At 40.9% G+C, this 26,357-nt stretch overlaps 1 protein-coding gene across 3 annotated transcripts in view; it reads right to left on the bottom strand.

Moving 5' to 3' along the window:
• The window catches only part of slc25a28 (solute carrier family 25 member 28), a 138,496-nt gene extending 114,402 nt beyond the window's left edge, over positions 1-24,094 (bottom strand). For all 3 annotated transcript variants that reach the window (XM_078565112.1, XM_078565113.1, XM_078565111.1), the window contains exon 1: positions 23,357-24,094. In XM_078565112.1, the coding sequence (XP_078421238.1) occupies positions 23,357-23,791 (435 nt within the window). In that variant the 5' untranslated portion in view covers positions 23,792-24,094. The remainder of the gene's footprint in view (positions 1-23,356) is intronic.
• Between the last annotated feature and the right edge of the window lie 2,263 nt (positions 24,095-26,357).

The raw sequence follows: 26,357 nt of genomic DNA, 5'->3' as shown, positions 1-26,357 counted from the left end.
GAGAATTTCTAAAGGAGGCGCAGGAACAGAGGGACCTCAGTGTATATGCATATAAGTCATTGAAGATTGCAGGGCATATTGAGAGAGCAGTTAATAAAGCATATTGTATCTTAGGCTTTATTAATGGAGGCATTGAGTACAAGAGTAAGGAGAAGGTCATGTTGAACTTGTACATGACACTAGTTAGGCCTCATCTGGAGTGCTGAGTCCACTTCTGGGTGCCATACTCGAGGAAGGATGTGAAGGCATCGGAGATTCACAAGAATGATTCCAGGGATAAATAACTGTAGCAACAAGGATAGATTTGAGAGGTTTGAACGGTTCCCTTGGAGAAAAGGCAGCTGAAGGTACTTGACAGAGGTATTCAAGATCCCAGGGGATACGGATAGGGTAAATATAGTGAGAAACTGTTCCCACTGAAGAAACATCAAGAGCTAGAGGGCACAGGTTAAAAATAATTGGCAAAAAGGGTAAAAGTAAGGTGAGGAAAAATTTTCACCCCCAGAGGGTGGAGTCTGGGACCAAATTCCTGAGGGTGGTGGGGGCACCTTCAAGTATTCAAAAGAAAATTTAATTGCTATATGAAAAGAATGTGCAAGGTTACGGGGATAAGGCAGGAGAGTGGGATTAGGTAGAACGCTCTTTCAAAGAGCCAGTGCAGACTCGATGGGCCAGATGGCAGCCTCCTGCACTGTAAAGTTTCTGTGATTAGGTTCAACTTAAAATTGACAACACAGAACAACAACAGAATAGATAAAGAAAAACTAAATTAATTAACTATAGAAAAGATAAACCAAGGCTCAAAAAGCTTTTATTTATAGGCTTTGTTCAAGGTAAATTTAAGTTGTAGCCTCAGATTATAGACAGGAATTATACAAGTGTATTTTGTTTCCTTACAAAGGATTTCATCTCTATGTCTCATATCAATAGCTTAATCGTAATTTGCTAACAATTAAATGTTGTGGGGGTCATTGATGCAGCAATGTAACAAAGTAATTGGGCTAGACAATACACAAAAGTATCAATACTAAATTGGAACCAAAATCTAGTAAGATGAGTCTATGCAATTTGTGGTAGATATAGAAAATTTCAGGCAGCAAGCTGTAATATCAAATCCTCAACCCTCCCTACCTCCCCCTCCCCAATTCACTTCTCATTTTAAATTCAACCTGGTCATATTGTACAATTAAGCTTGAATTGGTTAAGTTTATGCATACCATGTGGATAGGTTGCAAATCCCAGACTCTTGCAGGAAAGTAATAATTAACCCTTGTATTATAGCAGCGATTAAATCAGAGCAAAGGACAGTCCACATAACAGCGAACACTACATTAAAAAAAGTACACCATATGGCCCCTTGAACCTGCTCCGCCGTTCAATATCATGGCTTACCTTCTACCGCAACTTCATTTTCCCACCCACTCCACATATCCCTTGCTTCCCTAAGACACCAAAAATCTGTCACACAGCCTTAAATATACTTAATGCAACATTCACATTTGCAACCCTAAGAAATTTATCTGTCTTAAATGATCAGCCCCTTGTCCAGAAGCTGTGCTCCTTTGCTTTAGATTTCCCAGAAGAAACAACCTGTTGTATCTATGCTGTCAATCCCTTCATAATCTTAAACTCTAGGATATTACATTCAATTTAGATAACGAGCGACGGTTTTCTTTGAGGGAGGAAGGGGTTGGTAGAATGGCATAACAGATTGATCTACTTTTGTCACCAACAGGTGGTGGAGTAGGTTACACGATGAACAAACAAGGGATGACAGAGTCGGTGAAAAGTAGCTTTGTCCCTTTATACTTACAAGTTTCCATGGGTCAGGTGTGCACAAATTAAACTATATGACTCTCCCCAAACTTTGGGAAGCTACCCAATCTGTGCTAGTTTTCATACTCACTGATTTCAAATAGGATTCATTGAGACCACCCATTCATACAGCTCCTCACACCAGCCCTTGACAGAATCCTCGAGGAACAAAAAAGACCCTCAGATTTTGCATCGGCCAAAGTGAAGACTCCCAACAACTCTACTGCTCAATCTAGATCACTGCTGTGAACAGAATGTTTATGGAGTAACATGCAGGTTTTAAAAAGTTGCACTGTCTGCCAGTCTTCAAACTACATGCACCAAATAACCAGGAACAAGATTTAACACAGCTGGAAGTCTGGAATATACAGATTGCTCAACTGTATGGAATCAGTAGCCCAAATTGATGTGGTTAATCTGACCGGCAATGCTGCATCTAATCCCTTGAAGTTGTGAAGATTTTTTTTTGATTTTTAATTAATCTTATGACCACCTTTACCTGTAGTAAAAGTATTAACTTGATTTAAGCCAGCAGCACAATCAAAGATTGAGAGGTTCAAGTACCACCCCAGGACTTGTGCATATGATTCAGGCCAATACTTCAGTGCAGTGACAAGAATACACTCCATTATTAGGGGTACTGTCTTTCAGGCAAAACCAAGGCCCATTCCCAATCTGTTCAAGCAGTCCTGAAAGAAGCCATGGCATTACTTGAAGAGGAGCAGCGAGTTCTGCCAAGTTAGTTTCTGGCAGTGCTTCCTCAAGCATTGTGAATAATAAATTCAGAAAATGATAGAAATGTTTAGCATCTGTGTAGAGTGAAAAAGAGTTAACATTTCAGAATGGTTTGATGAAAGATTGACTCGAAACGTTACAAGCTTCTCTCCACATAGGCACTGTCAGGCCTGAGTATTTTCTGTTTTTATTTCAGGCTTCTAGCATTTTCAGTATTTTGCTGAAAAATTAACTAATCTTCATCTGACATGTTATTTGTAACATCTTGCTGGCCATGAATCAAACAGCAATTGCATCAAAAGTAATTAATTGTTGTGGAAAATCCCAAAAACATTTAAATACAACCTGCTTCTTCCCTAGAAAAAGGTTTCAAAGCAACAACTTGCATTATATAAGTATCTTCCACAAAGAAACACCCAAAGGAACCAAGGGACTCGAATATTGTGCCAAAAATGGAGGAAATGCTGTGATGACTAAAAGAGCAGTCAAGAGACAGGCTTTTGAAATGGAGGGTAGCAAGGCTGAAATGGTTTAGGAAAAGTTGCAGAATTAAGTGATGTATATCCTAAACAGCACTATATTTCTTCACTATGTTTAGAATCATGATTGAAGTTACAACTTATACATCAGGTTTAAACAACAGAAGCACCACACAGAGTTCCAGACAATCATAGGTGTCACAAATGAGACTGTGGTATCCCATTTGAGCAGGTACAATCACAGTAACATTGGAAACCTTCACTTAACAAGTTGCACACATTTCAGGTCATGACCTTTCCATAAGCACTGTATTTGGCGCCGGGTTATGAGACGTGCACAGGCAGAACCCAATCATCTTTAAATAGTCCGTTTATACAGGCTGCAGTCCAAAGCTCTTACAAAAACATGAATAAACTTTTAATATTTTTGTTTACAATGACTGTGGAAATCCATCATAAACAAAAGAGTCTGAAAGGCCATATCCTCCCACTGGAAGGGAAATTACACTGAAAGTCTCTGATAAGCCTTTGGAATTAGTCCACCCTAAATTTAGTGGTTTCTAAAAATTAGGGCTCCAGCGAATGTAGTTTTCTCCAAACTGTGTTCTCTGATAAATCCTTTTATAATTAGAACCTTAAACAAAGCTTTTCTGATTCTACATTTGATATGCAAGTGCAAAAGGAATCTAATTATCAACTGATTGCATCAGCCCACTGTTCTCCAATTAATTCCAACTTGATTCAGTAGTGAAAAACACCAACTTTTTAAAATTGTTTAGGTTTGTCTGTTCAAAAACCAAAATATACCTTCCAGAGCGAAGGAGTTAATGAATCACTTAAGAAAAAATGAAAACTTACTTATCATGTACATAACAGCGACTCCACCAGAATTCAAAATTTTACCGAGTGACTTAACCACAATATAGAAACCCAACTTGAATACTGAACTAGTTTAAAGCATTTTAATGCCACAAGTCTATGACCAAAGCCACATCAGCCAATCTGTCAGCCCACCACCCAAAAAGTACTGCATTTATGTAAACCAAGGAGGACATTTTATAACTTGAATGGAAAACTAGTTTTGAAATAGGTCTGATGTGATGAATACCAGTTTTCTTTAGTGAAGGTGTGCAAAGTGTAGCAGCAAAACTGTTAGCAGCAAAAACTTCCACTTTCATCCACGGCCTGCACCACCGCAACCCCCCCACCCCCGAACATCAGAACATGAACCTAACCCAGGGAAAGTCTGGAAATTTGCTGTTAGGAATTTAAAATTAATAAAATGTTGTATAAAAAATACACAATGAATGTTTTTGACTTAATATCAGGCCACATGTGGACTCAATTCTTCCTCTGGCATCCACATCATACCAGCAAACTTTTACCGCACACGTGCATTTGTTTTGTAACTGATAAGAAATACAGTGTAAACAAGATAAGAGTTTTGATAGCTTGAAAAACGAACTCCCAGTGAGTCAGGCATACAAAATTCTCACCCTTCAGGAATGCAAGTTATGAGCCCACAATAAGCATTTTATAATGCTATCCCCTTCATCATTATCCAATCACGTTAATAAATGATTACCATTTCTACGCAGTCACATCATAGTACATCAATCCAGCCCATCTGAACAGTTCTAACCTTTATCACATTTAACAATTCCCTACAGGAAGGTCAGCAATAACTAATTTAACTACTCAATTACAGCCTTCAGTAACATGCAATTGCTAATTGAAGCTCAAACTATGTCCAGCCAAACTGGAAAAAAGTCAACAATTCCAATTAGAGATTTTATCCTTCAAAAATTGGGCTGTAGCTGGAGAGTCTTTTCAGCTCTATAATCCCATGGGAAAGTGCTTCTGGTGCTGGTAATGGTAACAATTTGAAGTGGTGGATTGGCACAACATCGAAGTACATTAAAGTAGTCTCAATACACTAATTGCAATTAGGTTATATGGTTAAAACATCAACAGCATTTCAACAACAAATGACCTGTATATTTTGTTCATCCAGCAGTGGAGACCCACCTTTTTGTACATTTTATGAACTGGTGGATTTGCCTACTTCTTTCCAGGGTACAGCAGTGGTTCTCACATATTTTTGTTTGAAAAGTCCCTTTTCAAATGGATTAATAATCACAGGAACCAGCCCCCCAACCCAAATTAACATACTATACATTATAATGTTCATTATGAAAGTACAGCAGTAAATAATGCTTTTAAGAAAACAGGTGTTCACTTAAGATATTGAGCTGGGTGTGCCTGCTTCTCACAGCAGAACTTGTGTATCCTTGGCAGGAGCAGAGAGGGTAGGAACACAGTAGTAGAGGAGCAGAGAGGAGCTTGCGATTGCTGTTCACTCACTATCCACAAGGTAGCATCTTGGTTAGAACTAGTAACCAGAGAACAGGCACCTTTCAAGTAAGGAAAGAAAACTTGAGGGGAGAATCACTTTACATACCAACAGCATCAGCTAGTGATATGTTTCAGAGCAGCACCAATGGCAACTCAGCATCACAGGTGGGAGAGAGTCTGAAAATAAAAGTAAATAGTTTTACACTCAAACTTCACCAGCTAGCCCATCAAAAAAGAAAATTATACAACTAATGAGTGAGTGAAGGAAAAAAGTAGAACCTCCAATTCCTGGAAATAATTTAGTTTCAGTTTTGTTACTATACTTGGACAAATATTCCTGGAATTCAACAGCTAGTGCCAGACTGGCAGGTTTTAGTGTAAGTCAACACTACCTGATAGGAAGTCATTTCAAAAAAAGCAACATCATACACAGCCCTGAAGACAGACCAGAAAAACTTCCCTCAAGACTAGATTAGTTTTGGAGGCAGGTGATTTGCTTTTCTAAAGATGGACAAGTCTGCTGTCTAACCACATTGTTTACTGGGATACTGACTGAATCACGTGCACCAGCCATCAGCTGTATGCTTTCCTCATCTATTGACTCTCACAAGATTTCGGTCAAATTATTTGCCATCAATGCTGCTACAAGCAAAGTTAGCACAAAGAACAGCGTTGGGGAAGGGAGGTCAACTCTAACGTTTTACCTGCATCACACTATTAGACAGACCCTCCAAAAAAATGGAACGATCATCCACATCTTCCAGGGAGATGATGATGATAAAGTTTAAAGGGATAGGTAGCAACTGTGTTTCAATATTATTCAGAGAGGTGCTGCAGTAAAAAGACACTCAGCAATTTAAAGGAAAACACTTCATGCCCTCAATTAGCTGCTGTTTCTCTCACAGGATAGGAAGGTGCAAATAGATGCAGACCTTAGAAGGGGGCACACTCCAATAAACTCCATTTTAATTTGAGAGGTGGGGGAAAGAAGTAAAATAAATATGTTGAAAAAACTTGCACCTACCATGTCAAATCTGAGTAAAAATTAACTGTACCAATTACGATTTGTTAACAAGTCCACTCATTCCAGCCCCTCAAAATCCAGTCAACTTTTCAAACTGTAAAACATGTCTGGCAAGTTCCAGATGAACATTAAAAAATGGTGAACTAAGGAAAGAACACAGGTGACAGCAAGAAAGAAAAAAAGAAAATTCCAGACTAGAAACAGCTAACGTAACATAAGCCAGCTGACCTTTCCACATGACCGAAGAGACAGCAGTAGTGTTGCTAAAAGTACTGGTGGATGATTTGCAGTACTTATTCTACTACATAACACAAACTTAAACCATTAGTAAGAATCAAATGGATTCAACACAAAATACAGACTTGAAATGACAAGTCTCCCTGTCAATGATATCAAAAATAGCCAAGGAGGGCTAATATTTCAGTTGGAGCCACACTTAAGGCAACTTTACAACATCAAGCTTTCTGGTTCCTATCTGGTGCGAATGACCTCCAAGCACCGATTCCTCCCCTGTCCCCTGCTTTTATATATTCAACGTCCAATTCCTATCCTGCTGCATGCTATACCCTTCTGTGTAATAATCAAATCCAGTGTGCTAATGTACTGGGAAGCTCTTCATTTAGATGCTTAAAAATATAATCAAAACCAACATTTTTTAGTGGGTAATGAATTTGGAGACATGTGTTTTTATGGAGCAACGTTCCAACCGAATTCCCATTTATCCTCCAGACTGCAGGTACTGGAAGAAGAACGGCACATTTATAATTGCAGCACTCCCATTAAAGTCTCTAGTTATTGACCATGTACAATCAGTCCAATATATGTTACAGTCAAATGAAGTGTTGCACAGCAATTCCACTCACTCTTTCTCATTTCACACTCCAGTGCATCATACAGTTGAGGCCTGGAAAACATCGGAACTATTGAAAAACCACTAACAGTTAAATTGTATTATAGTTTGTCCTAGTAACTTACAATAGAAAATGGATAAGGAGTCACAAATACGTGCAATCAGCAAACATCCCCACTTCTGACCTTATGATGGAAAGAAGGTTATTGATGAAGCAGCTGAAGAATATATTGGGCCTAGGACACTATCCTGAGAAATTCCAGCAGTGATGTACTAGAACAGAGATGATTGACCTCCAAAAACCCCATCTTCCTTTGTGCTAGGTATGACTCCAACCAGGAGAGTTTTCCCAGGTTCCCACTGACTCCAGTTTTGCTAGGGCTCCTTGATGCCACACTGTCAAATGCTACCTTGATGTCAAAGGCAGTCCCTCTCACCTCACCTCGGGAGTTCTGCTCTTTTGTCCACGTTTGAGCCAAGGCTGTAATGAGGTCTGGAGCTGAGTGACCCTGGAGGAACCCAAACTTGAGTGCCAATGAACAGGCCATTGCTAAGCAAGTGGCACTTGACAACGCTGTTGATGACCCCTTCCATCACATTACTGATGATCGAGAGTGGACTGAAGGGTTGGTAATTGGCTGGGTTGGATTTGTACTGTTGTGTGTGTGTATACAGAACACACCTGGACAATTTTCCACATTGCCAGGTAGATGCCAGTGTTGTAGCTGTACTGGAACAGCTTGGCTGGGGTGGGGAGGGGAAATTCTGGAGCAGAAGTCTTCAGTACATGATTGAATGGTGGAGCAGACTCGATGAGCCGAATGGCCTAATTTCTGCTCCTATGTCTTATGGTCTACTATTGCTGGAATATTAGCAGGGCCCACAGGGCACTATCCAGTGCCTTCAGCCGTTTCCGCTATCATGCAGAGTGAATAGAATTGGCTGACGACGGACATCGGTGATGCTGGGAACCTCTGGAGGAGGCCGAGATGGATTGTCCACTCAGCACTTCTGGCTGGAGTTTGTTGCAAATGCTTCAGCCTTATCTTTCGCACTGATGTTTTCTTTTGCACTAGGCTCAATTCCCAATCTGATGAATTAGTTGACAAGCAACAAGGAAAAAGTGGGGCACTAGAAACGATGCAACTACTTCAGTGCCTATGGATTAACACCTTCAAAAAAGAGATGGGAAGTGACAAAGTTCTTGGCCAGTTAGGCAAAACATTAAACAGAAATGAGCACCTATGGACTGGTACTCCAGCATCAGTTACAGTTTCAAGAGGAAGGAGGAAAATTGAAGTTTTTTTAAAAAGTAGTTCTAGAATAAATATGGTTAAATGATCAGATTCACGTCCTTTTCAATTCCATTCATTCTGGTTATAATAAAAGCTGCAAAATATTTCTGTGCAGCCATTGGTGGTGCCCTAGTCATAATATTGTAACTGCCTCCAGGGGTCAAGGTGTAAAGCCAATTCACAGTAAGCCCAAAATATAGCATCACAAATCAATAAAACAACTGCAATCGCAAAACTGGACTAAGAGCACACAGCACCTCACATCATCAATATATCACAATCATTTTAAAAAAAATTTCAGCATTCCTAGAGCTGTCCAAACTATACAAGTTCACCTCTGGATGCTAAAAGGGAAAGATTACAATGCAGATTACAGAATGGCATTATGTAGTTTCATACAATCTAAGTTGCCTCACAAATCAGTTAAGTGAATGAGTACCAGCCATGGCTCAGCTGGTAGCACTCTCACCTGAGTCAGAATGTTTTGGGTTAAACTCCCACTTGAGGTTTCAGCACAAAATCTAGGCTGACATTCCAGTGCAATATTGAGGGAATGTGGCACTGATTAGAGGAGACGTTAAACTGAGACCCCGTTTGCTCTCAGGTGGAATTAAAATATATAATGGCACTATTTTGAAGAGCAGCAAAAGTTCCGTAGTGTCATGGTCACTATTTATTCCTCAATTAACACTAACAGAGATTACTGGTCATTATCACATTACTGTTCTTGGGAGCTTGTAGTATGTGCTTCCTACCTTACAACAGTGACTACTCTTAAAAGTACTTAATTAGATGTAAAGTATTTTGGAATGCCCCGAGGTTGTGAAAGGCACATACAGACGCAAGTCTTTTTTTGTGTCTTGCAAAGGAAATACTAGATGTTAGTTGGGTCACACCAAATAGTTTATTGGTCTACTCTAGCTCTGTCTGTGCAATGCAGATTTGCTTTCAGAATATCGAAGAGTCTACAGTAATCCCAAACTATCTTTCTGTACTAAATTCAAAGTGAAAAACTTCAAATGAACATGAGTACACTGTGCAACTTCAGCTAATTAGGCACTATTACACCACAATCTTCATAGTGAATTTTAAACACAGAATATGCTGTGGGAGTACTAGTGATAACATTATCAATAGTAAAAGGAATAATACACTCCTTTTGTTGAAAAACAAAAGAAATTTACAAGGAGAATGCTTGGTGCTTCTTGAGCAAAACATTATCGTGCCATGTTTTAAACATTTACACACCAGAACAGAAGGCTTGCAACAGTCAAACCTCATCCCAATTTGAACTTTGATCAAATTTATATCTTACAAGTTTGCATTAGTCATTGAGCTGAGTTTTTTAAAAATTGTATGGGATGGGAATGTCGCTGGCAAGGGCAGCATTTGTTGCTCTTCCTGAATAAGTAACGTAAAAAAGGGCAAGTACATGGTCTATAAAAAGGATACTGATCAGCTGACATTAATAGATCAGAATTTAGCAAAGTAAAAATTTAGCCCACAGGTTTTGCTGTTAGACAAATTGTTTGGAACTAAAAAGTATGAAATGGAAGAGAATGAATAGCAGCTATGCCAAAATGCAGTAAACTTTTTCATACCAGCAAACCTACCAAAAAAGGGCAGACATGTGCCCCTTTACCTCCTCTATCCTCACCATCCAAGGCCCCAAAGTCGTCTTCTAGGTGAATCAGCGATTCACTTGTATTTCTTTCAATTTAACATGCTGTATGTGCTGCTCACAATGAGATGTCGTATACATTGGGGAAGCTGAATGCAAATTGAGCACACCTCCACTCAGTCTGCAAGCATGACCCTGAGCTTCCTGTTGCTTGTAATTTTTAATTTCACCACCTTGCTCTTGTGCTGAAATCTGTCCTCGGCCTGCTGCATTATCAAGTGAAGCTCAATGCAAACTCGAGGATCAGTACCTTGCCTTTTAATTAGGCACTTTACAGCCTTCTAGATGTAACATTGAACTAAATAACATCAGGTCTTGAACTCCGATTCCCATTTTAGTTTTTTTTGCCACGCGTCAGTTTGAATCTTGTTTATCATGCTTTCGGACAGAGCCGTTAATTATTCTGGCATTTGCACTCACTCACTCTAGACAAATGCTTTGTTTACCACAACCATTACCTCTTTCTTTCCCTTTTATTCCAAGACATCTTTGTCATTTGATTTCTTCCACCCTTGTCCCCATTTTAGGTCTCTTTGTTCTTCCTCCCCCCTTTCACCAGCATTACCTTTCCACCCTCCAGTTCTGAAGTCATATTTGCCTCAAAACATTAACTCTTTCTCTCTCTCCACAGATGCTGCCAGACCCAAGAATTTCCAGCACTCTTAATTACAAAAAAAATCTCTTGCTTCTCCCATTACTTGTCAGTTTCCTTCATCTCTTGTTGGGTCAGAAACCCTCAGCTGAGTGGGAGATGTGAATATTACACAATGATCAACAAAAAATTCTTAATATCTCAAATGCGTCAGACTTGACTCAGTGGTAGCTATTTGCCTCATGTTAGAAGATCACAAATCATTACAAGCACATGGGCAGAATGTAGGCTGACATTTTAGTGAAAGGCTGAGGGACTACTGCAGTTATAGTCTCAGACGAGGTGCTAAACAAGATGCCATGCTGCCCAAAGATAAAAACAAAAAGCTAAAAGCTACTGCGGATGCTGGAAATCCAAAACAAAATAAAAACAGAATTACCTGGAAAAACTCAGCAAGTCTGGCAGCATCGGCGGAGAAGAAATCAGTCAACGTTTCGAGCCCTCATGGCCCTTCAGCAGAACTGAAGCATAGTTTCAACAAGGGAGAAATATAAATTGGTTTAAGGTGGGTGGGGGGGAAGAGACACATTGAGGGTGTGGTGTGAGCAGATAATCAAAAGATGTCAGAGACAAAAGGGTCAAAGAGGTGTTGAAGGTGGTGGTCTTTGTCTGAGAAAAGTGCTAATTAAGAATGCAAGACAGGATATTCAAAGTACAGCTCTAGTGGGGGTGGGGTGGAAAGACTAAAGGTTTTAGTTTTAGATTTAAAAATAATGGAAATAGGTGGGAAAAGAAGAATCTATATAAATTATTGAAAAAAAAGGCGGGTGGGGGGGGAAAGAAACGGGGTGGGGATGGGGGGAGGGGGGTTTAAGATCTAAAGTTGTTGAATTCAATATTCAGCCTGGAAGGCTGTAAAGTGCCTAGTCGGAAGATGAGGTGCTGTTCCTCCAGTTTGCGTTGGGCTTCACTGGAACAATGCAGCAAGCCAAGGACAGACATGTGAGCAAGAGAACAGGGTGGAGTGTTAAAATGGCAAGCAACAGGGAGGTTTGGGTCTTTCTTGCGGACAGACCGCAGGTGTTCCGCAAAACGGTCGCCCAGTTTGCGTTTGGTCTCTCCAATGTAGAGGAGACCGCATTGGGAGCAACGAATGCAGTAGACTAAGTTAGGGGAAATGCAAGTGAAATGCTGCTTCACTTGAAAGGAGTGTTTGGGCCCTTGGACGGTGAGGAGAGAGGAAGTGAAGGGGCAGGTGTTGCATCTTCTGCGTGGGCATGGGGAGGTGCCATAAGTGGGGGTTGAGGAGTAGGGGGTGATGGAGGAGTGGACCAGGGTGTCCCGGAGGGAACGATCCCTACGGAATGCCGTCAAGGGGGGTGAAGGGAAGATGTGTTTGGTGGTGGCATCATGCTGGAGTTGGCGGAAATGGCGGAGGATGATCCTTTGAATGCGGAGGCTGGTGGGGTGATAAGTGAGGACAAGGGGGACCCTATCATGTTTCTGGGAAGGAGGAGAAGGCGTGAGGGAGGATGCGCGGGATATGGGCCGGACACGGTTGAGGGCAACATTTGGGTCCAGAATTGGACACAACACTCCAGCTGAGGTCTAACCAGAGATTTATAAAAATTTAGCATAACTCTCTGCTTGCAGTTATAAGCAGTCCAAGATTTATTTATTTTAAAAAACTTCAATTTTTCCTTCCACCTTCAAAGATTTGTCCGTGTGAGCCCCCAGATCTCTGTTCCTGCAGCCATTTAAAAACTGTACAATTTAAAATATACATATCCACATTCTTCCTTGCAAAATGCATCACTTCATACTCTGCATTAAATTTCATTTACTATGTGTCTGCATATTGTGTTATCAGTCTATGCCCTCCTGCTACAATCCTCTCTACCTGCTACTGTGACATCTACAAACTTTTAGATTTTGCCTTATATACACACACAAAATCCAGACCAATATACATCAAAGAGTTGTGGCCTGGATACCAACCCCTGGGATACCTCCCTCCACTACTTCCTGCTTTGCCAATTTTCTATCCATACCATCAGTAACTAATCATCCAGTGGGTTTTGATTTTTCCACATTTACCTCAGGCCAATTTATTGCACACCTTTTCAAAGTCCATATGCACATCAACTGCACTACCCTTAAGAGGTTTTACACTAGAATGATAATAGGGGTCCTTTATTCATTGTGCATCTTGACAGTAATTCTAGAGCAGAAGCATGCTCATACTCACGCTTCTGAATACAGAATTTGCAATATCACTCCCCTTTCCCAAAGTCTGTCTCCAACCATTTGCCCACTTCCAGGATACAACAGTGCTGAGAGTCTGGTGAATAAGATTCCATTGTCGACAAACATTAAGAAAGGGAAGCACCAGTCTGACAACAGTGCCATTCATCAGCGTTACTATCTTGATGCGCACCTTCACTATGAAGGAAATCACAATTAGGTGAGGCTCTTCACCAATGAGTTCCACATAATAAAACCTGAGACCTTCCTGGTCTGTGGCTAAGCTAATGGATCTGAACCCAAATAATTGAAACAATAGCCAGTAAAAAAAAAATTAGAAAGAATGAGAAATAAAAAATAAACCCAAGGTTTCTATCCAATGTTCAGCTAAATCAGGCACTATTACACCACAATCTTCATAGTGAATTTTAAACACAGAATATGCTGTGGGAGTACTAGAGATAACATTATCAATAGTAAAAGGAATAATACACTCCTTTTGTTGAAAAACAAAAGAAATTTACAAGGAGAATGCTTGGTGCTTCTTGAGCAAAACATTATCGTGCCATGTTTTAAACATTTACACACCAGAACTGATCCTCAAGTTTGCATTGAGCTTCACTTGATAATGCAGCAGGCCGAGGACAGATTTCAGCACAAGAGCAAGGTGGTGAAATTAAAAATTACAAGCAACAGGAAGCTCAGGGTCATGCTTGCAGACTGAGTGGAGGTGTGCTCAATTTGCATTCAGCCTCCCCAACGTATACGACATCTCATTGTGAGCAGCACATACAGCATGTTAAATTGAAAGAAATACAAGTGAATCGCTGATTCACCTAGAAGACGACTTTGGGGCCTTGGATGGTGAGGATAGAGGAGGTAAAGGGGCACATATCTGCCCTTTTTTGGTAGGTTTGCTGGTATGAAAAAGTTTACTGCATTTTGGCATAGCTGCTATTCATTCTCTTTCATTTCATACTTTTTAGTTCCAAACAATTTGTCTAACAGCAAAACCTGTGGGCTAAATTTTTACTTTGCTAAATTCTGATTTATTAATGTCAGCTGATCAGTATCCTTTTTATAGACCATGTACTTGCCCTTTTTTACGTTACTTATTCAGGAAGAGCAACAAATGCTGCCCTTGCCAGCGACATTCCCATCCCATACAATTTTTAAAAAACTCAGCTCAATGACTAATGAAAACTTGTAAGATATAAATTTGATCAAAGTTCAAATTGGGATGAGAACCACTCAGCTGAGTGGGAGATGTGAATATTACACAACGATCAATAAAAAATTCTTAATCTCAAATAAGTCAGACTTGACTCAGTGATAGCTATTTGCCTCATGTTAGAAGATCACAAATCATTACAAGCACATGGGCAGAATGTAGGCTGACATTTTAGTGAGAATTCCCACTTAAAAACTTGGCAAAACAAGGTCTCCCATTATCCAGAAACTGTCAAATGCAAACGCAGAGACCCCTTTCTACCCAGTTCATTCCGGTACCACTTGCTTAGGACAGGAGCCCTAGCATAAAATCTTCCATAGGGGTTTATGATACATTTTGAGGGAGTAAATTACAGATTGTGCTCTGAGTCATCAAAGCCAAGTTTTCAGGTCCATCTCTAGGGTAACATTGACTTGAAGCAAATGAGAACTTTGCAAAGTAAAGCTTTGACCTCCCAATTTTCTTCCCTGAATAGTTACGTAAAGATCTAATAGAAAGATCCAACCATGCCACACTTACACCTATGTATATCTACGAAACAGAACGTTAGCTTTAATTGGCCACATCAAAAAATACAATGGCAGAGCATTACAGGTTTACTGGCCAGAATTAATAATATTGTTTCTGTTGCCCTGTCTGAAGCCTGAATTACTGAAACAATTTTTCCCAAGAAAACCGAACAAGCGTACACTGCTCATATTTCCCCTATATTACCTTTCAACGGGAAATAATTCAAGGTCTGCAAACTACAAAACAGTTCTTATTGATGCCAAGAAACTTTACCTTCTCAATACATTGAAGCATTTCTGAACTTTCACATTACACAGTAGGTTATTTTGTTTTATGCACTGAATGCAGAGATTTTGAAAATCATGCTTATAAAAGCCGCTAAGTCAATTTAAGTAGCTGAAGCTAAGATTGTATTACCAGCCCTGCTCACATTTCCTGAATCCAGTTCTGAATGCTTCAATCCAAAAATAAGCACATTTAAAAAGGTCTTTTCCTTCAGAGTGAGGCTCAATTAATAAAGGTCATCTTCCTCTCACCTGGACCCTCAGATTAGCCTCTGTATGCCCGTGCACTTCAGAGCCCAATAGCTGGGGAATGCATGTTGCCAGGATGTGTGCAGTATGAGATAGGGAGAGGAGGAAGAGAAAAATAACTACAAATATAAATAAGCACATGGAGTTGCTTTCTAACTGCGACAAATGGCCAGACCAAGCAAATCTCTGTTCATACAAGTGCCTGATGATTTAAGCTATGGGGTTCTCTCCCAATGTAGATACAAATACTTCTGTACGAAAAAAAAAGTGCTCTTTTTAAAAAAACAGAAGCAACCATCCCTCAAGTTACTACTATAAAACTTTCCAAGTGGTTTTGGCAGAGGCCTGGGAGCAAGCTGCCAGATTGACATTCAAATTTATTCAACAGACCAAGTGTTAAAATGAAACTCAGTAGTCATTAGGTGTGGTTGCACCGGACTCTTCACATTCCAACACTTCTGCAAGCATACTGGCCACAGAGATTCGGAATAGTTTTAAAAGCTAGCTTCACTGAAGGAAGCCATTTCTTATTGGTTCAGTCATACCAACAATAGAATGTCACAACATGTTAAGAGCATTTCAGTAAGCTTTCCTCAGCTTTGGATTAACTGTCCAAGTAGCAATGCAAAGACAAAAAAGTGGATTATAATTTAAACTGGTACAATTCTGATTGTGCAATGCAAAGTCTTCAACTGATATCTGCCCAAAGTTTTAAGTGTAATCATTTTCCAACTCTCAATGCCACAAGAGAAAAAACTGTTAAGTTGCCAGAAGCCAAACAAATCCAAGCCTATGAGTCATTTTTGATAAGTGAAAGTTAGGATTTTTTCATTCCTATCCCAAAACCTCAATTCCCATACAAAACAACCCGACCAAGCCCTCTAAATGTTTAGAAAACATACAAACGAACCATTAGATGGCACATTATAGATGGAGTGTTGTGTGCAGTTACCGAGTGTACATTAGATTTAGAAGTCTACAAAACAGGAAAGTTGAAAGCTAAGCGAGAAAACGGAGCAAGCTTTTCCTGTTCAGAAAATTAACACTAATACTACACATGGTAAAGCGACATACAGTATTAAATCTTGCGCATATCTGAGCCGCCCATTTAAAATCAATTCCAGTTTCTAAACAAGGGGTTATTGCACAAAAGACCAGTTCATTTTGAATGATTTCATCTTCATAGCAAGGGTCAACCAGACACTTCTTCCCAGATAGTGCACCCTTTTGTTACTAGATAATGGCATTCTGTATTTTATGTTTCTCTCCCAGAATGCAATAGTAACCAACAATTTTGTTGCTTAGCTTGTTACCAGGGAAACCACCGTGGTTTTTGATGCAGATGGGGGTAGGCAGGAGGGACAAAACAAAATCAATATTTGGTTCTAGCAAAAAAATTCTGTTCAATAAAATTATGTAATGTTCTTCTTTAACAGGCAGTCACATTACAATGGTGTAGGTTTTGTTATATCACAGTATAAACAAACCGCACTGTTTTGCAAGGTAAATCCGTCTTGAAAATAACGTGAAGAATCCTCCATATGTCAAACGTATCATCGCTGAGTATTAATGGCAAATACTGAGAACAATGAACAAACTTTGCTGTAAATTGCAGCTTTCTCCAGATGATTTCTGTAGCTTGCTGATCGAGGGTCCCCCCCCCCACCCCCCCATCATGTCCATGAAGTCATGCATTAATAAACATTAAGGCAAAAAGACAAGCAGATAAGTAACTGATAGGACAAAATCATGCAAGCAAGCACAACTTAAAGTTACTCCAGGTTACTAACGTTTCAAACTTTAAACATCGGTAAACTTCAACTAATCTATGTAATAACCAAGTTACTGAAACATCAACTATCATGCATCTCCAGTTAAAAAAATACTTGCAGCCTTTACCAGGACTGAAAGCAGATCTCTTATACGGTGCATGTTAAGTTTTAGCAAAATTAAAAGGCAAGAATTTACTGTGCCCTCTCACTTGTTAGCAGGTGACAACCTGTGGTGATTATGGATTGTTACTTTAAAATCAGAAAAAAAAGTCACACTCTCCTGGTACCATAGGAGGATCACTTAGCCTCAATTATTAATTTGGCAGTCCAGAAAATATTCAATATTTTTCCTTACACAGCAAAATCTTAAAAGTTCAAACAAATGTAAATACTAATCTGGAGTTCGTAATATTTTGACTGTGCATCTTTTAGCAAGTGATTGTAAACTGTACTAGCAGGATTGCAATCAGAATTTTTTTTAAAAACTACACAAACGAAAGACAAAACCAACTAAGCCATCCAGGTAATGTAAACAAGATGCATTATCAATTCATTCACTTTCTCAGTCCTGCAATCTTCAAAAGGGAAGCTTGGAATATAAAAATTAAACACTCCATTCAGTAAATGCTTGATCTTATCCAGGCTCTACAGTATAGTAGAGGTGGAAAGTGGAATAAGCTACTCTTTGCTACATGTGCATTCTTACTAACTGTAGGAGAAACCTCCACTAATGCTGATTTGAAGTGAAGTACAGGGGGAAGCCAATAGCATTTTAAACTTATATGCTACATAGCAAGAATTTTCAAAAAAAACTTACATTTAGATAGAGCTTTACATTACAACTCAAAACGTTCCTGAGGGGTACAGTCACTGATGCTTTGTCGGACACCACAACAGCCATTTTGCACACGGCAAGGATTCTCAAAAATCAGAGAGCTGAATTACAGTGGAGTTAAACCTTTTTCTCTTGATACAGAAAACAATGGCCAGGGCAGAATGTACCATGGGATCTTCGATATTTACCCAATACAGGTTGAGTTTCCATTTTGATTATTTCAGCCAATGCTCAGCAGCTTGTGTGTGCACGTGTGTGTGAGCTAAGAGGAACAAAACAGGTGCGTGGTCACACTCCAAAAAAGGAGGCCAGTGTGCTGGTGGACAGAGGATGGTGGTATTACAGTTGTGATAGAATGACATCCACTCAGAAAAATCAGCTACAGATCAAAATTCAGTTTTGTAAAACAGGAGTACACAAGTCTACTAATTTAAAACAACAAATCAGTCCCAAGACTAAATTTATTCAAACCGTTAATTTGCTATTTAACATTATACTAGTACACATCATAAACAGACCTCAAAACTCTCAAGCCTCTAATGCCAAGTCTGCTTGAGGGTAAGCATACCCTGCACCATGTGTCTTGTATTATATGTTATGTTTGTTGAATTTCTCTCATGCTAGTTTCATTGCTACCACTTAACTATTGCCTGATCTCCATTGAAGCACTTCATTGAGGTACACGCTTGTCCCTTCTCTTTCAAATGCTGTTTTCTGTTATCATACTGCAGTTTGAAGGATTCACACCCAAAATGTTAACTGAACGTTTTCAGCATTTTGTTTGCTACCAAGAATAAATTACAACGCTGCTTCCAGAGGCTACAAATATTATCTTGCAAAATGATTTTGCTCCCTCATACCAGAAGCAAAGAACCCTACCTTTGTTATATTCACTCACCCATGGATCGACTATTTTTTGGACCCTATGTGGGCTGAGCTCTCAAGCCTATTCCTACAACACAATGCTATTTTACTATTCCTGGCTTGCTAGATATTAGGGATGGCATTATTCAAAACTGTAATGCTACAAACATATTTTTGCTCTGGCATAAACAAAACTGAGTTTCTCCTGGTACAAACTGAGTGAACTCCATATAATGGGCATTGATCGATGGGAGAATTTTCACAATATAAGAACAGGCAGGACCCCACTTTCGCTTCCCAAGCGTTGCTGCAATCTGATATTTCAGATCTCAGATAATTCAGGTCAGCACTTTTTTTTTTTTACAATTATTCCATTCTCGCTCTCATATTTATGGTTTTACCAGTATTAACAAGCCCTTACTAGCTAGCTATCATACATTACATAGCAACAGTTTAAAAGACAGCCAACACCCTTGATATTAGAAAACTGCAAGTCATGATGAATGTCATGGTACAAGCCACGTCATGATTTCCCCCAGTGGGTCACTTACCTTCCATACCAGATACGTAAACATGTAGCTACACACCAACCAACACCCTTGGATATTAGAAAACTGCAAGTCACGATGAATGTCATGGTACAAGCCACCTCATGATTTCCCTCAGTGGATCACTTTCCTTCCATGCCAGACACTTAAACATGTAGCTACACACACTACCTTCAATTTGTACTCAAAAGGTTCTGATTCTAAGCAATTTACCTTATAACTATTTTGAGTTGCATGATACCTATAGAAAAGTCTTTACAAGCAATTTAAACTTTGTTCCATCCATACTCCTATTCTGTCCTCTCCTTGTTCTGTTCAATGTTCAACATCTTGTGTGTCAGTAGCCCTCCCATGCCTGAGCCATAGGACATTTTTATACAAGTTTGGACATTATAAAAAATGTATACTGCAGCAGCATCCTTCACATCAGGACCATTTAACCCTTTACTTGACAAAGCACCTTTTTAAGAGTAGTCACTGTTGTAATGTAGGAGATGTGGCAGCCAATGAGTATAGCAAGATTCCACAAACAACACGATAATGATCAGATAGTCTGTTGTAATGATGCTAGCTGAGGCATATGTATGACCAGGACACTGGATTACAGCACTGTTGGCAAATGTAATGGTCATACACAAAACTATGTAGGTTTAAATTACAAATGCAATATAAAATAGTATCAAAATTAAATTCAGCATTCATCTTCATTTGTCCCATCATAGGTTTTCAAACTGGTGCCCACCAGGCCCTCAGCTGTCAGTAAGATCTACAAGGTCATTAGAATTCTGGCTGTCGATCCTCAGGTATACATATCAAGTTGCAGTCCTGATGTTTAAAGTAATACTTGATTTAAATTACCTCTGGTGACGTCAACTAATAAGCTCTGCACAATAGCATATTTTTCACCTTTGGTTAACTGACTGCAAACAGAGGAATGACAGTATACACATCCATGGACAACCACATGCAAATAACTGTCATGATTATTTCCTAATAATTACCGGTACTCAAAAAACAACGCAGATAATCTTTCACACTAAAAGCTCCAACACCACTGTGCCCATAACCCATACCACTATCAATTTGTGCACAAGATTACCAATTTTAAATTAAGAGGCCAAGAGAATTCATTGAAGAAACAGTTTCTTCCAGCAAGGCATTATGTTTCCATGGTTGCTTATTTTACATGCCACACAAAAAAAACCCACTGTTTTCACTTCTCCCAACGTAGGAGAATGCCAAATCAGATGCCTACAGGCAGCGCAATTATTTCCAATCAAGCTAATTTCTTACACTGTGCTCAATTACATATATTCTTTTGCAAATTCTTGATTGGTTCATACAGGCCTGCCTGTTTCTGGGTCAGGTACTCCCACAATTTTTCTTATCTGTATGTTTATGCTCAGCCTTGGCATATTTGCATAACCGCTTAAAACAAATGCTCGGCACAGAAGATTTATGAAGTCATATGCAAGGAAATCAAGTAAGGTTTAGCTGGCCTATACCTTCACTGCACTTCAATTCTGTTACTCAGATCATTATACCCTTCAAATTCCTAAAAAGACCTGTTACTCCGTCCAACCCCCACAAAGAGTCAGTCAACTGGCTTTGATCTCAACATAGTGGAGTGTGAAGTGCAAGGATAGAATGAACTGGCCCACATCAACAGCCTAGTGCAAGGGTCCTAAAATGATTGTGTATTTAAATTGCATTTATTAAAATCAATAAGCATGTTCAGTTTGGTTCCAAAACAGCTTGAAAATAACCATCTAAATAGCTGCTATCACTTCACTCACTACACATTCAACTAGAATATCTTGAAGTTACAAAAGGCGTTGTCTGGACAGAATGTACTCAGCATATCTCGTCACATCAGTCAATACACAGCAAAGCAATTAATGTCCACCCAAAACCGCCAGTACAGTTTTTGTATGCCATCAACATTCCTTGTATGAACGCTAAGGTACAAGTCTCGATTTTATTTGTCAAGACAGTTACGCATTAGTAAATGATCTGCTTTAGGAATGTTGTTCTCAGTAACAAAATGGCTGCCAATGTCTCCTTTTACAAGTGAGGACTTCCTGAAAATGTATGGGAATAACATATTACAGAATTGAATTAATATTCTACTTTGCCAAATCACTGAAAAAGCAGCACTAAGAATTAAGTAGAATATCAGAAATGTCAAATCCACTTCAGCTTATTTCCACAGATGGGAAAATTAAGTTCTCCGCACTTAGCTACACGCAAGTAACCACAATGCAAACAGATCACAAAACATTCTGAAGACTGAGGTGTAAAGACATACTTGTTCTTCTTTTCCGTCTTCCCCAAAATCAAGATAAACCAAGGGTAATATAAACAAAGACTTCCACAAAGCGTGCTGCTCAACCCCTTCTCAAACTCTCCCTCAAATGCAAGTTTTGTTGGGGGAAGAAGTCAGAATCAAAAACAAGATTAACATAGATCCCATTTAAAATAATGAAATCTCAAAAACTCAGTTCACTTGCTGAGAATCATGGCAGCCCCAACCATTCCTAATGCAAACAGTTTGAAAAAGGGAGAAAGGTTTTAAGCTGCTATGGTGTGTGCAGCAAGGTTAGAGACTGAAGAACTCCACAAATAAACTAAGTTCTAAGAGTTGCAATACTTCAAGCCTTCCCAACATGCAAATTTACAGGTACCATTGTCAAGAGACTTGCAAAAAATCTCTGTCCAGATGTTTTTAAACTGTACATTAATTTAATTAAACATAGTTGTGGACTAGCACTAGTCTAGTTACAGCTCTCCCTCCCAGGAAACATTTGCAGTTTGCAGGGCATTCTCTTCCATGGTATCTTTCAACACTCACCTTTCTAAAGGTTACTTTAAAAAAGTAAGTTTGAGTCAGTTTCTCCACAACCCACCCAGCATCCCAAAACAAATTTGGGTATTCTCAAACAAGCCTCAACTTTCCAACAATATTTTTTAGATCATCTGTTAGCACATATTTTCTGCTTCCCTTCCCTACTGCTCCCTTCAAGGAGAATTATAGGAAAAAAATGATTCTAAGCTCCAGTCTATCCACCAAAATAAACGCAGGTTGATGTGCTGCTGTTGTTCCTTTTCTCTCAAGTTTGTGCAAAAATTCTCCCAAAAGGATGATTCAGAAATGCATAACAAAACACAGCCTGATATGCAGTTACAGATATTCTCCACTAGCCCCCCGCCCCCAGCCACCCAACTACTTCAATTTGTACTCTGAGAGGCGAACTACTCTGGTCTTTCCAAGAGTAATTAAAACAAAATAAAAAGCAGTACAATGTGCACCTATTGTCCTCCCTCTGTTGCAATAAGGAAATGCTCCAAAAACATCAAGTGTGGTTTCGAAAAAAGATAAAATGAAATGCAGATCAACACATGGCTGTTATGTATTCTCCTTTTTTTTAACTTCCGTGTGGAGGGAACTACTGCGGTCGTTTACAGTCACCATTCGCTGGAATAAAATCAAAGACAGAGCTCTGATGGCAGTTCCTGATCTTCGAACCCCACCCCCCTCCCCTTAAATCTGCAACTCTCCCTCCAAAATATACACACACACAACTAAAAACCTGATCTTCAAGGAAATAAAACTGATACTGAGACACGATTTATTCCTTCCTCTAACTCTGCATTTTAAGCTCCCAGAGGAGGAGGAGGAGATATCTGTTCAAACCACCGAGGGGGGGGTGGTGCAGGATCAGAAGTGCCGTTTGCTGAGGGATAAAATTGGCTCTCCCTCTCCTTTTTTGCAGGCTTTGCAATTTGCAGGAGGGTTTATATATATATATATATATATAAAAAAATATGGTGAAAACTCCTCCAGAAAGGGTGCAGAACTCTGGATTTTTTTGGGGTGGGGGGCAAAGATCGTTAGTGCAAAAGGCAGTGTAAGCGATATCCTCTCCTCCACCTCTCCCCTCTCTCCCTCTCCCCTGGTCAGGGCTGGATGGTGGGAGGAGGGAAGGCTGATACCTTGACGCAGTCGATCGGGTACATCACGCAGTGCTCCAGGACACCGGCCACCGCTCCGGCGATCATATGGGTGGAGGTGGAAGCGGTCTCGGGAAGGCTCTCGTACTCTCCCTCGCTGCTGCTGCTATTGCTGCTGCTGTTGCTGTTGTTGTTCTTCTTCTCATCCGAGAAATTGTCCATAATATTTAAAAGACGGCTGGGCGGGGACGGCGGCTTCACCAAGATGTGGAAGAAAGGTGGCGGGGAGGCGAGGGCTGGCGACTTGCGGGCGACGGCCACCGAGCCGGCCGCGATGCCGCCGCTGCTGCTGCTGCCGCCGCTGCTGCTGCTGCTGCTGCCGCCGCCGCTCGGGGCGTTGGCCTTGCCGTTACCGTTGGCGATCGCTTCGGCCCGCTCCGGTACTTCGATCCTCACTCCATCATTTTCAAATTCCATCGGGGAATTAAAACAAATAAATAAATCTCCGGGGAGGTTGGGTGGGTGGGCCTGGGGCTTTCTCTTGTCCTCTCCGTCTGTTGGTGTTTTACACACACACACACGCGCGGGCGGGCGCGCACAACCCCACTCACTGGCTCCGTTCGACGCTCCGGTCTTTATAAACAGTCGCCGCCATCCCCCTCCCTCTCCCTCACGGTCACCATCCTGCTCCTGGCAGCGGGAGGGAGGCAAAATGGGGGCCGAGGCCCTGTGACGTACCTCGAATTTCCCAACCCCTCCGCGCTCCCTCAACCCAACTTTTCGCCCGTCCACATAACCCCCCCCCCGCTCTCGCATTCCTCCACTCCCATTGGTCCGACCCCGATGACGGACGCGGCTCTCTCCCTCCTCATTGGCCGTGGTGGCTGTCGGTCCATCGCCCACGCCCCCTCCGGCGTCATCGGGCTAGGTGACCCCGGCGGGGAGGGACGATTTTTTTTTTCATGCGTGCGTGCTTTCCCGTCGCACTCTTGACGGGAACTCCCCGCCCCCTTCCGTTTCCCGCGGACGGATTGGGCGGCCTGGCGCTTTCCCGCCCACTCCTCGCATGCTCATTGGACGCCGGCCGCGTCACTCCGACCAGCGGGTTAGGTTGCGAGCGCGCGGCATGGACGGCCAGGGAGGGAAGTATTCCAATCAGTGGCGGGAAAGCCTGTCACGTGATTACTAGCGCCTGCTGGTGTTGCAATAGGGTTTAAGCGCTTCCCAGCAAGGACAACAGGGAAAGGTCATTCATTGCACTTTCTTTTACAAGTGTGATTGCGCCGGCAAACCTTGGGTGATTTCCATTATTGTTTTAAAGCAAGAACACCAGAAGTATGCAACCACTTTGCAATGTCGCAATGTTTCCTTTCCGGCTTTAAAATCAAAACGAAACCCTTTTCCAGTCATCACGAAATAAACATCAGTGCGCTAATCCAGTGCCGGGTGACGAAATTAGGGAAGTGTTTGGGAATGTCACAATTGCAAACCATGTGCAGATTTGCTTATCTTTCAGAACAACGTACATCAAATGAGCGTTGCTGTCCCTGTAATGAATAGGCCTGGCCATATCAGAAATGTAACATATAATGTGTTTATTACAACAAAAATAAAAATAGCTGGAAAAAACTCAGCAGGTCTGGCAGCATCTGCGGAGAGGAACACAGTTAACGTTTCGAGTCCGAATGACCCTTCAATAGAACTAAGTAAAAATAGAAAGGTGAAATATAAGCTGGTTTAAGGGGGTGGTGGTGGTGGTGGTGGTGGGACAGGTAGAGCTGGATAGAGGGCCAGTGATAGGTGGAGATAGCCAAAAGATGTCATAGACAAAAGGACAAAGAGGTATTGACGGTGGTGATATTATCTAAGGAATGTACTAAAGGGGACATTAAGGGTAGAAAGCAGGACGAGCAAGGTTCAGATAGCCCTAGTGGGGGTGGGGTGGGGTAATCGAAATAGGCTAAAAGGTAGAGATAAAACAACGGATGGAAATAAATTTTAAAATAACGCAAATAGGTGGGAAAAGAAAAATATATATAAATTATTGGAAAAGTGGGGGGGTCGGAAAGGGGGTGGGGATGGAGGAGAGACTTCATGATCTAAAGTTGTTGAACTCAATATTCAGTCCGGAAGGCTGTAAAGTGCCTAGTCGGAAGATGAGGTGCTGTTCCTCCAGTTTGCGTTGAGTTTCACTGGAACATTGCAGCAGGCCAAGGATGGACATGTGGGCATGAGAGCAGGGTGGAGTGTTGAAATGGCAAGCGACAGGGAGGTCTGGGTCATGCTTGCGGACAGACCGAAGGTGTCTGCAAAGCGGTCACCCAGTCTGTGTTTGGTCTCTCCAGTGTAGAGGAAACCACATTGGGAGCAGCGGATGCAGTAGACTAAATTGAAGGAAGTGCAAGTGAAATGCTGCTTCACTTGAAAGGAATGTTTGGGCCCTTGGACGGTGAGGAGGGGGGAAGTAAAGGGGCAGGTGTTGCACCTTCTGCGGTTGCACGAAATAAACATCAATGCACTAATCCTTGCCGGGTGACGAAATTAGGGAAGTATTTGGGAATGTTACAGTTGAAAACCATGTGGAGATTTGCTTATCTTTAAGAACAACGTACACTAAATGAGCGTTGCTGTCCCTGTAATGAGTAGGCCTGGCCATTTCAAAAATGTAACATATAATGTGTTTATTACAACAAAAACAAAAATAGCTGGAAAAACTCAGCAGGTCTGACAGCATCCGCAGAGAGGAATACAGTTAACGTTTTGAGTCCGAATGACCCTTCAACAGAACTAAGTAAAAATAGAAAGGTGAAATATAAGCTGGTTTAAGGATGGGGGCTGGTGGTGGTGGGACAGGTAGAGCTGGATAGAGGGCCAGTGATAGGTGGAGATAGCCAAAAGATGTCATAGACAAAAGGACAAAGAGGTATTGACGGTGGTGATATTATCTAAGGAATGTGCTAAAGGGGACGTTAAGGGTAGAAAGTAGGACGAGTAAGGTACAGATAGCCCTAGTGGGGATGGGGTGGGGTGGGGTAATCGAAAT

This window comes from Cetorhinus maximus, chromosome 20 (assembly GCF_964194155.1).
Source record: "Cetorhinus maximus chromosome 20, sCetMax3.hap1.1, whole genome shotgun sequence".
NCBI lineage: Eukaryota > Metazoa > Chordata > Chondrichthyes > Lamniformes > Cetorhinidae > Cetorhinus > Cetorhinus maximus.
This window is presented reverse-complemented; position numbering and strand designations above follow the sequence as displayed.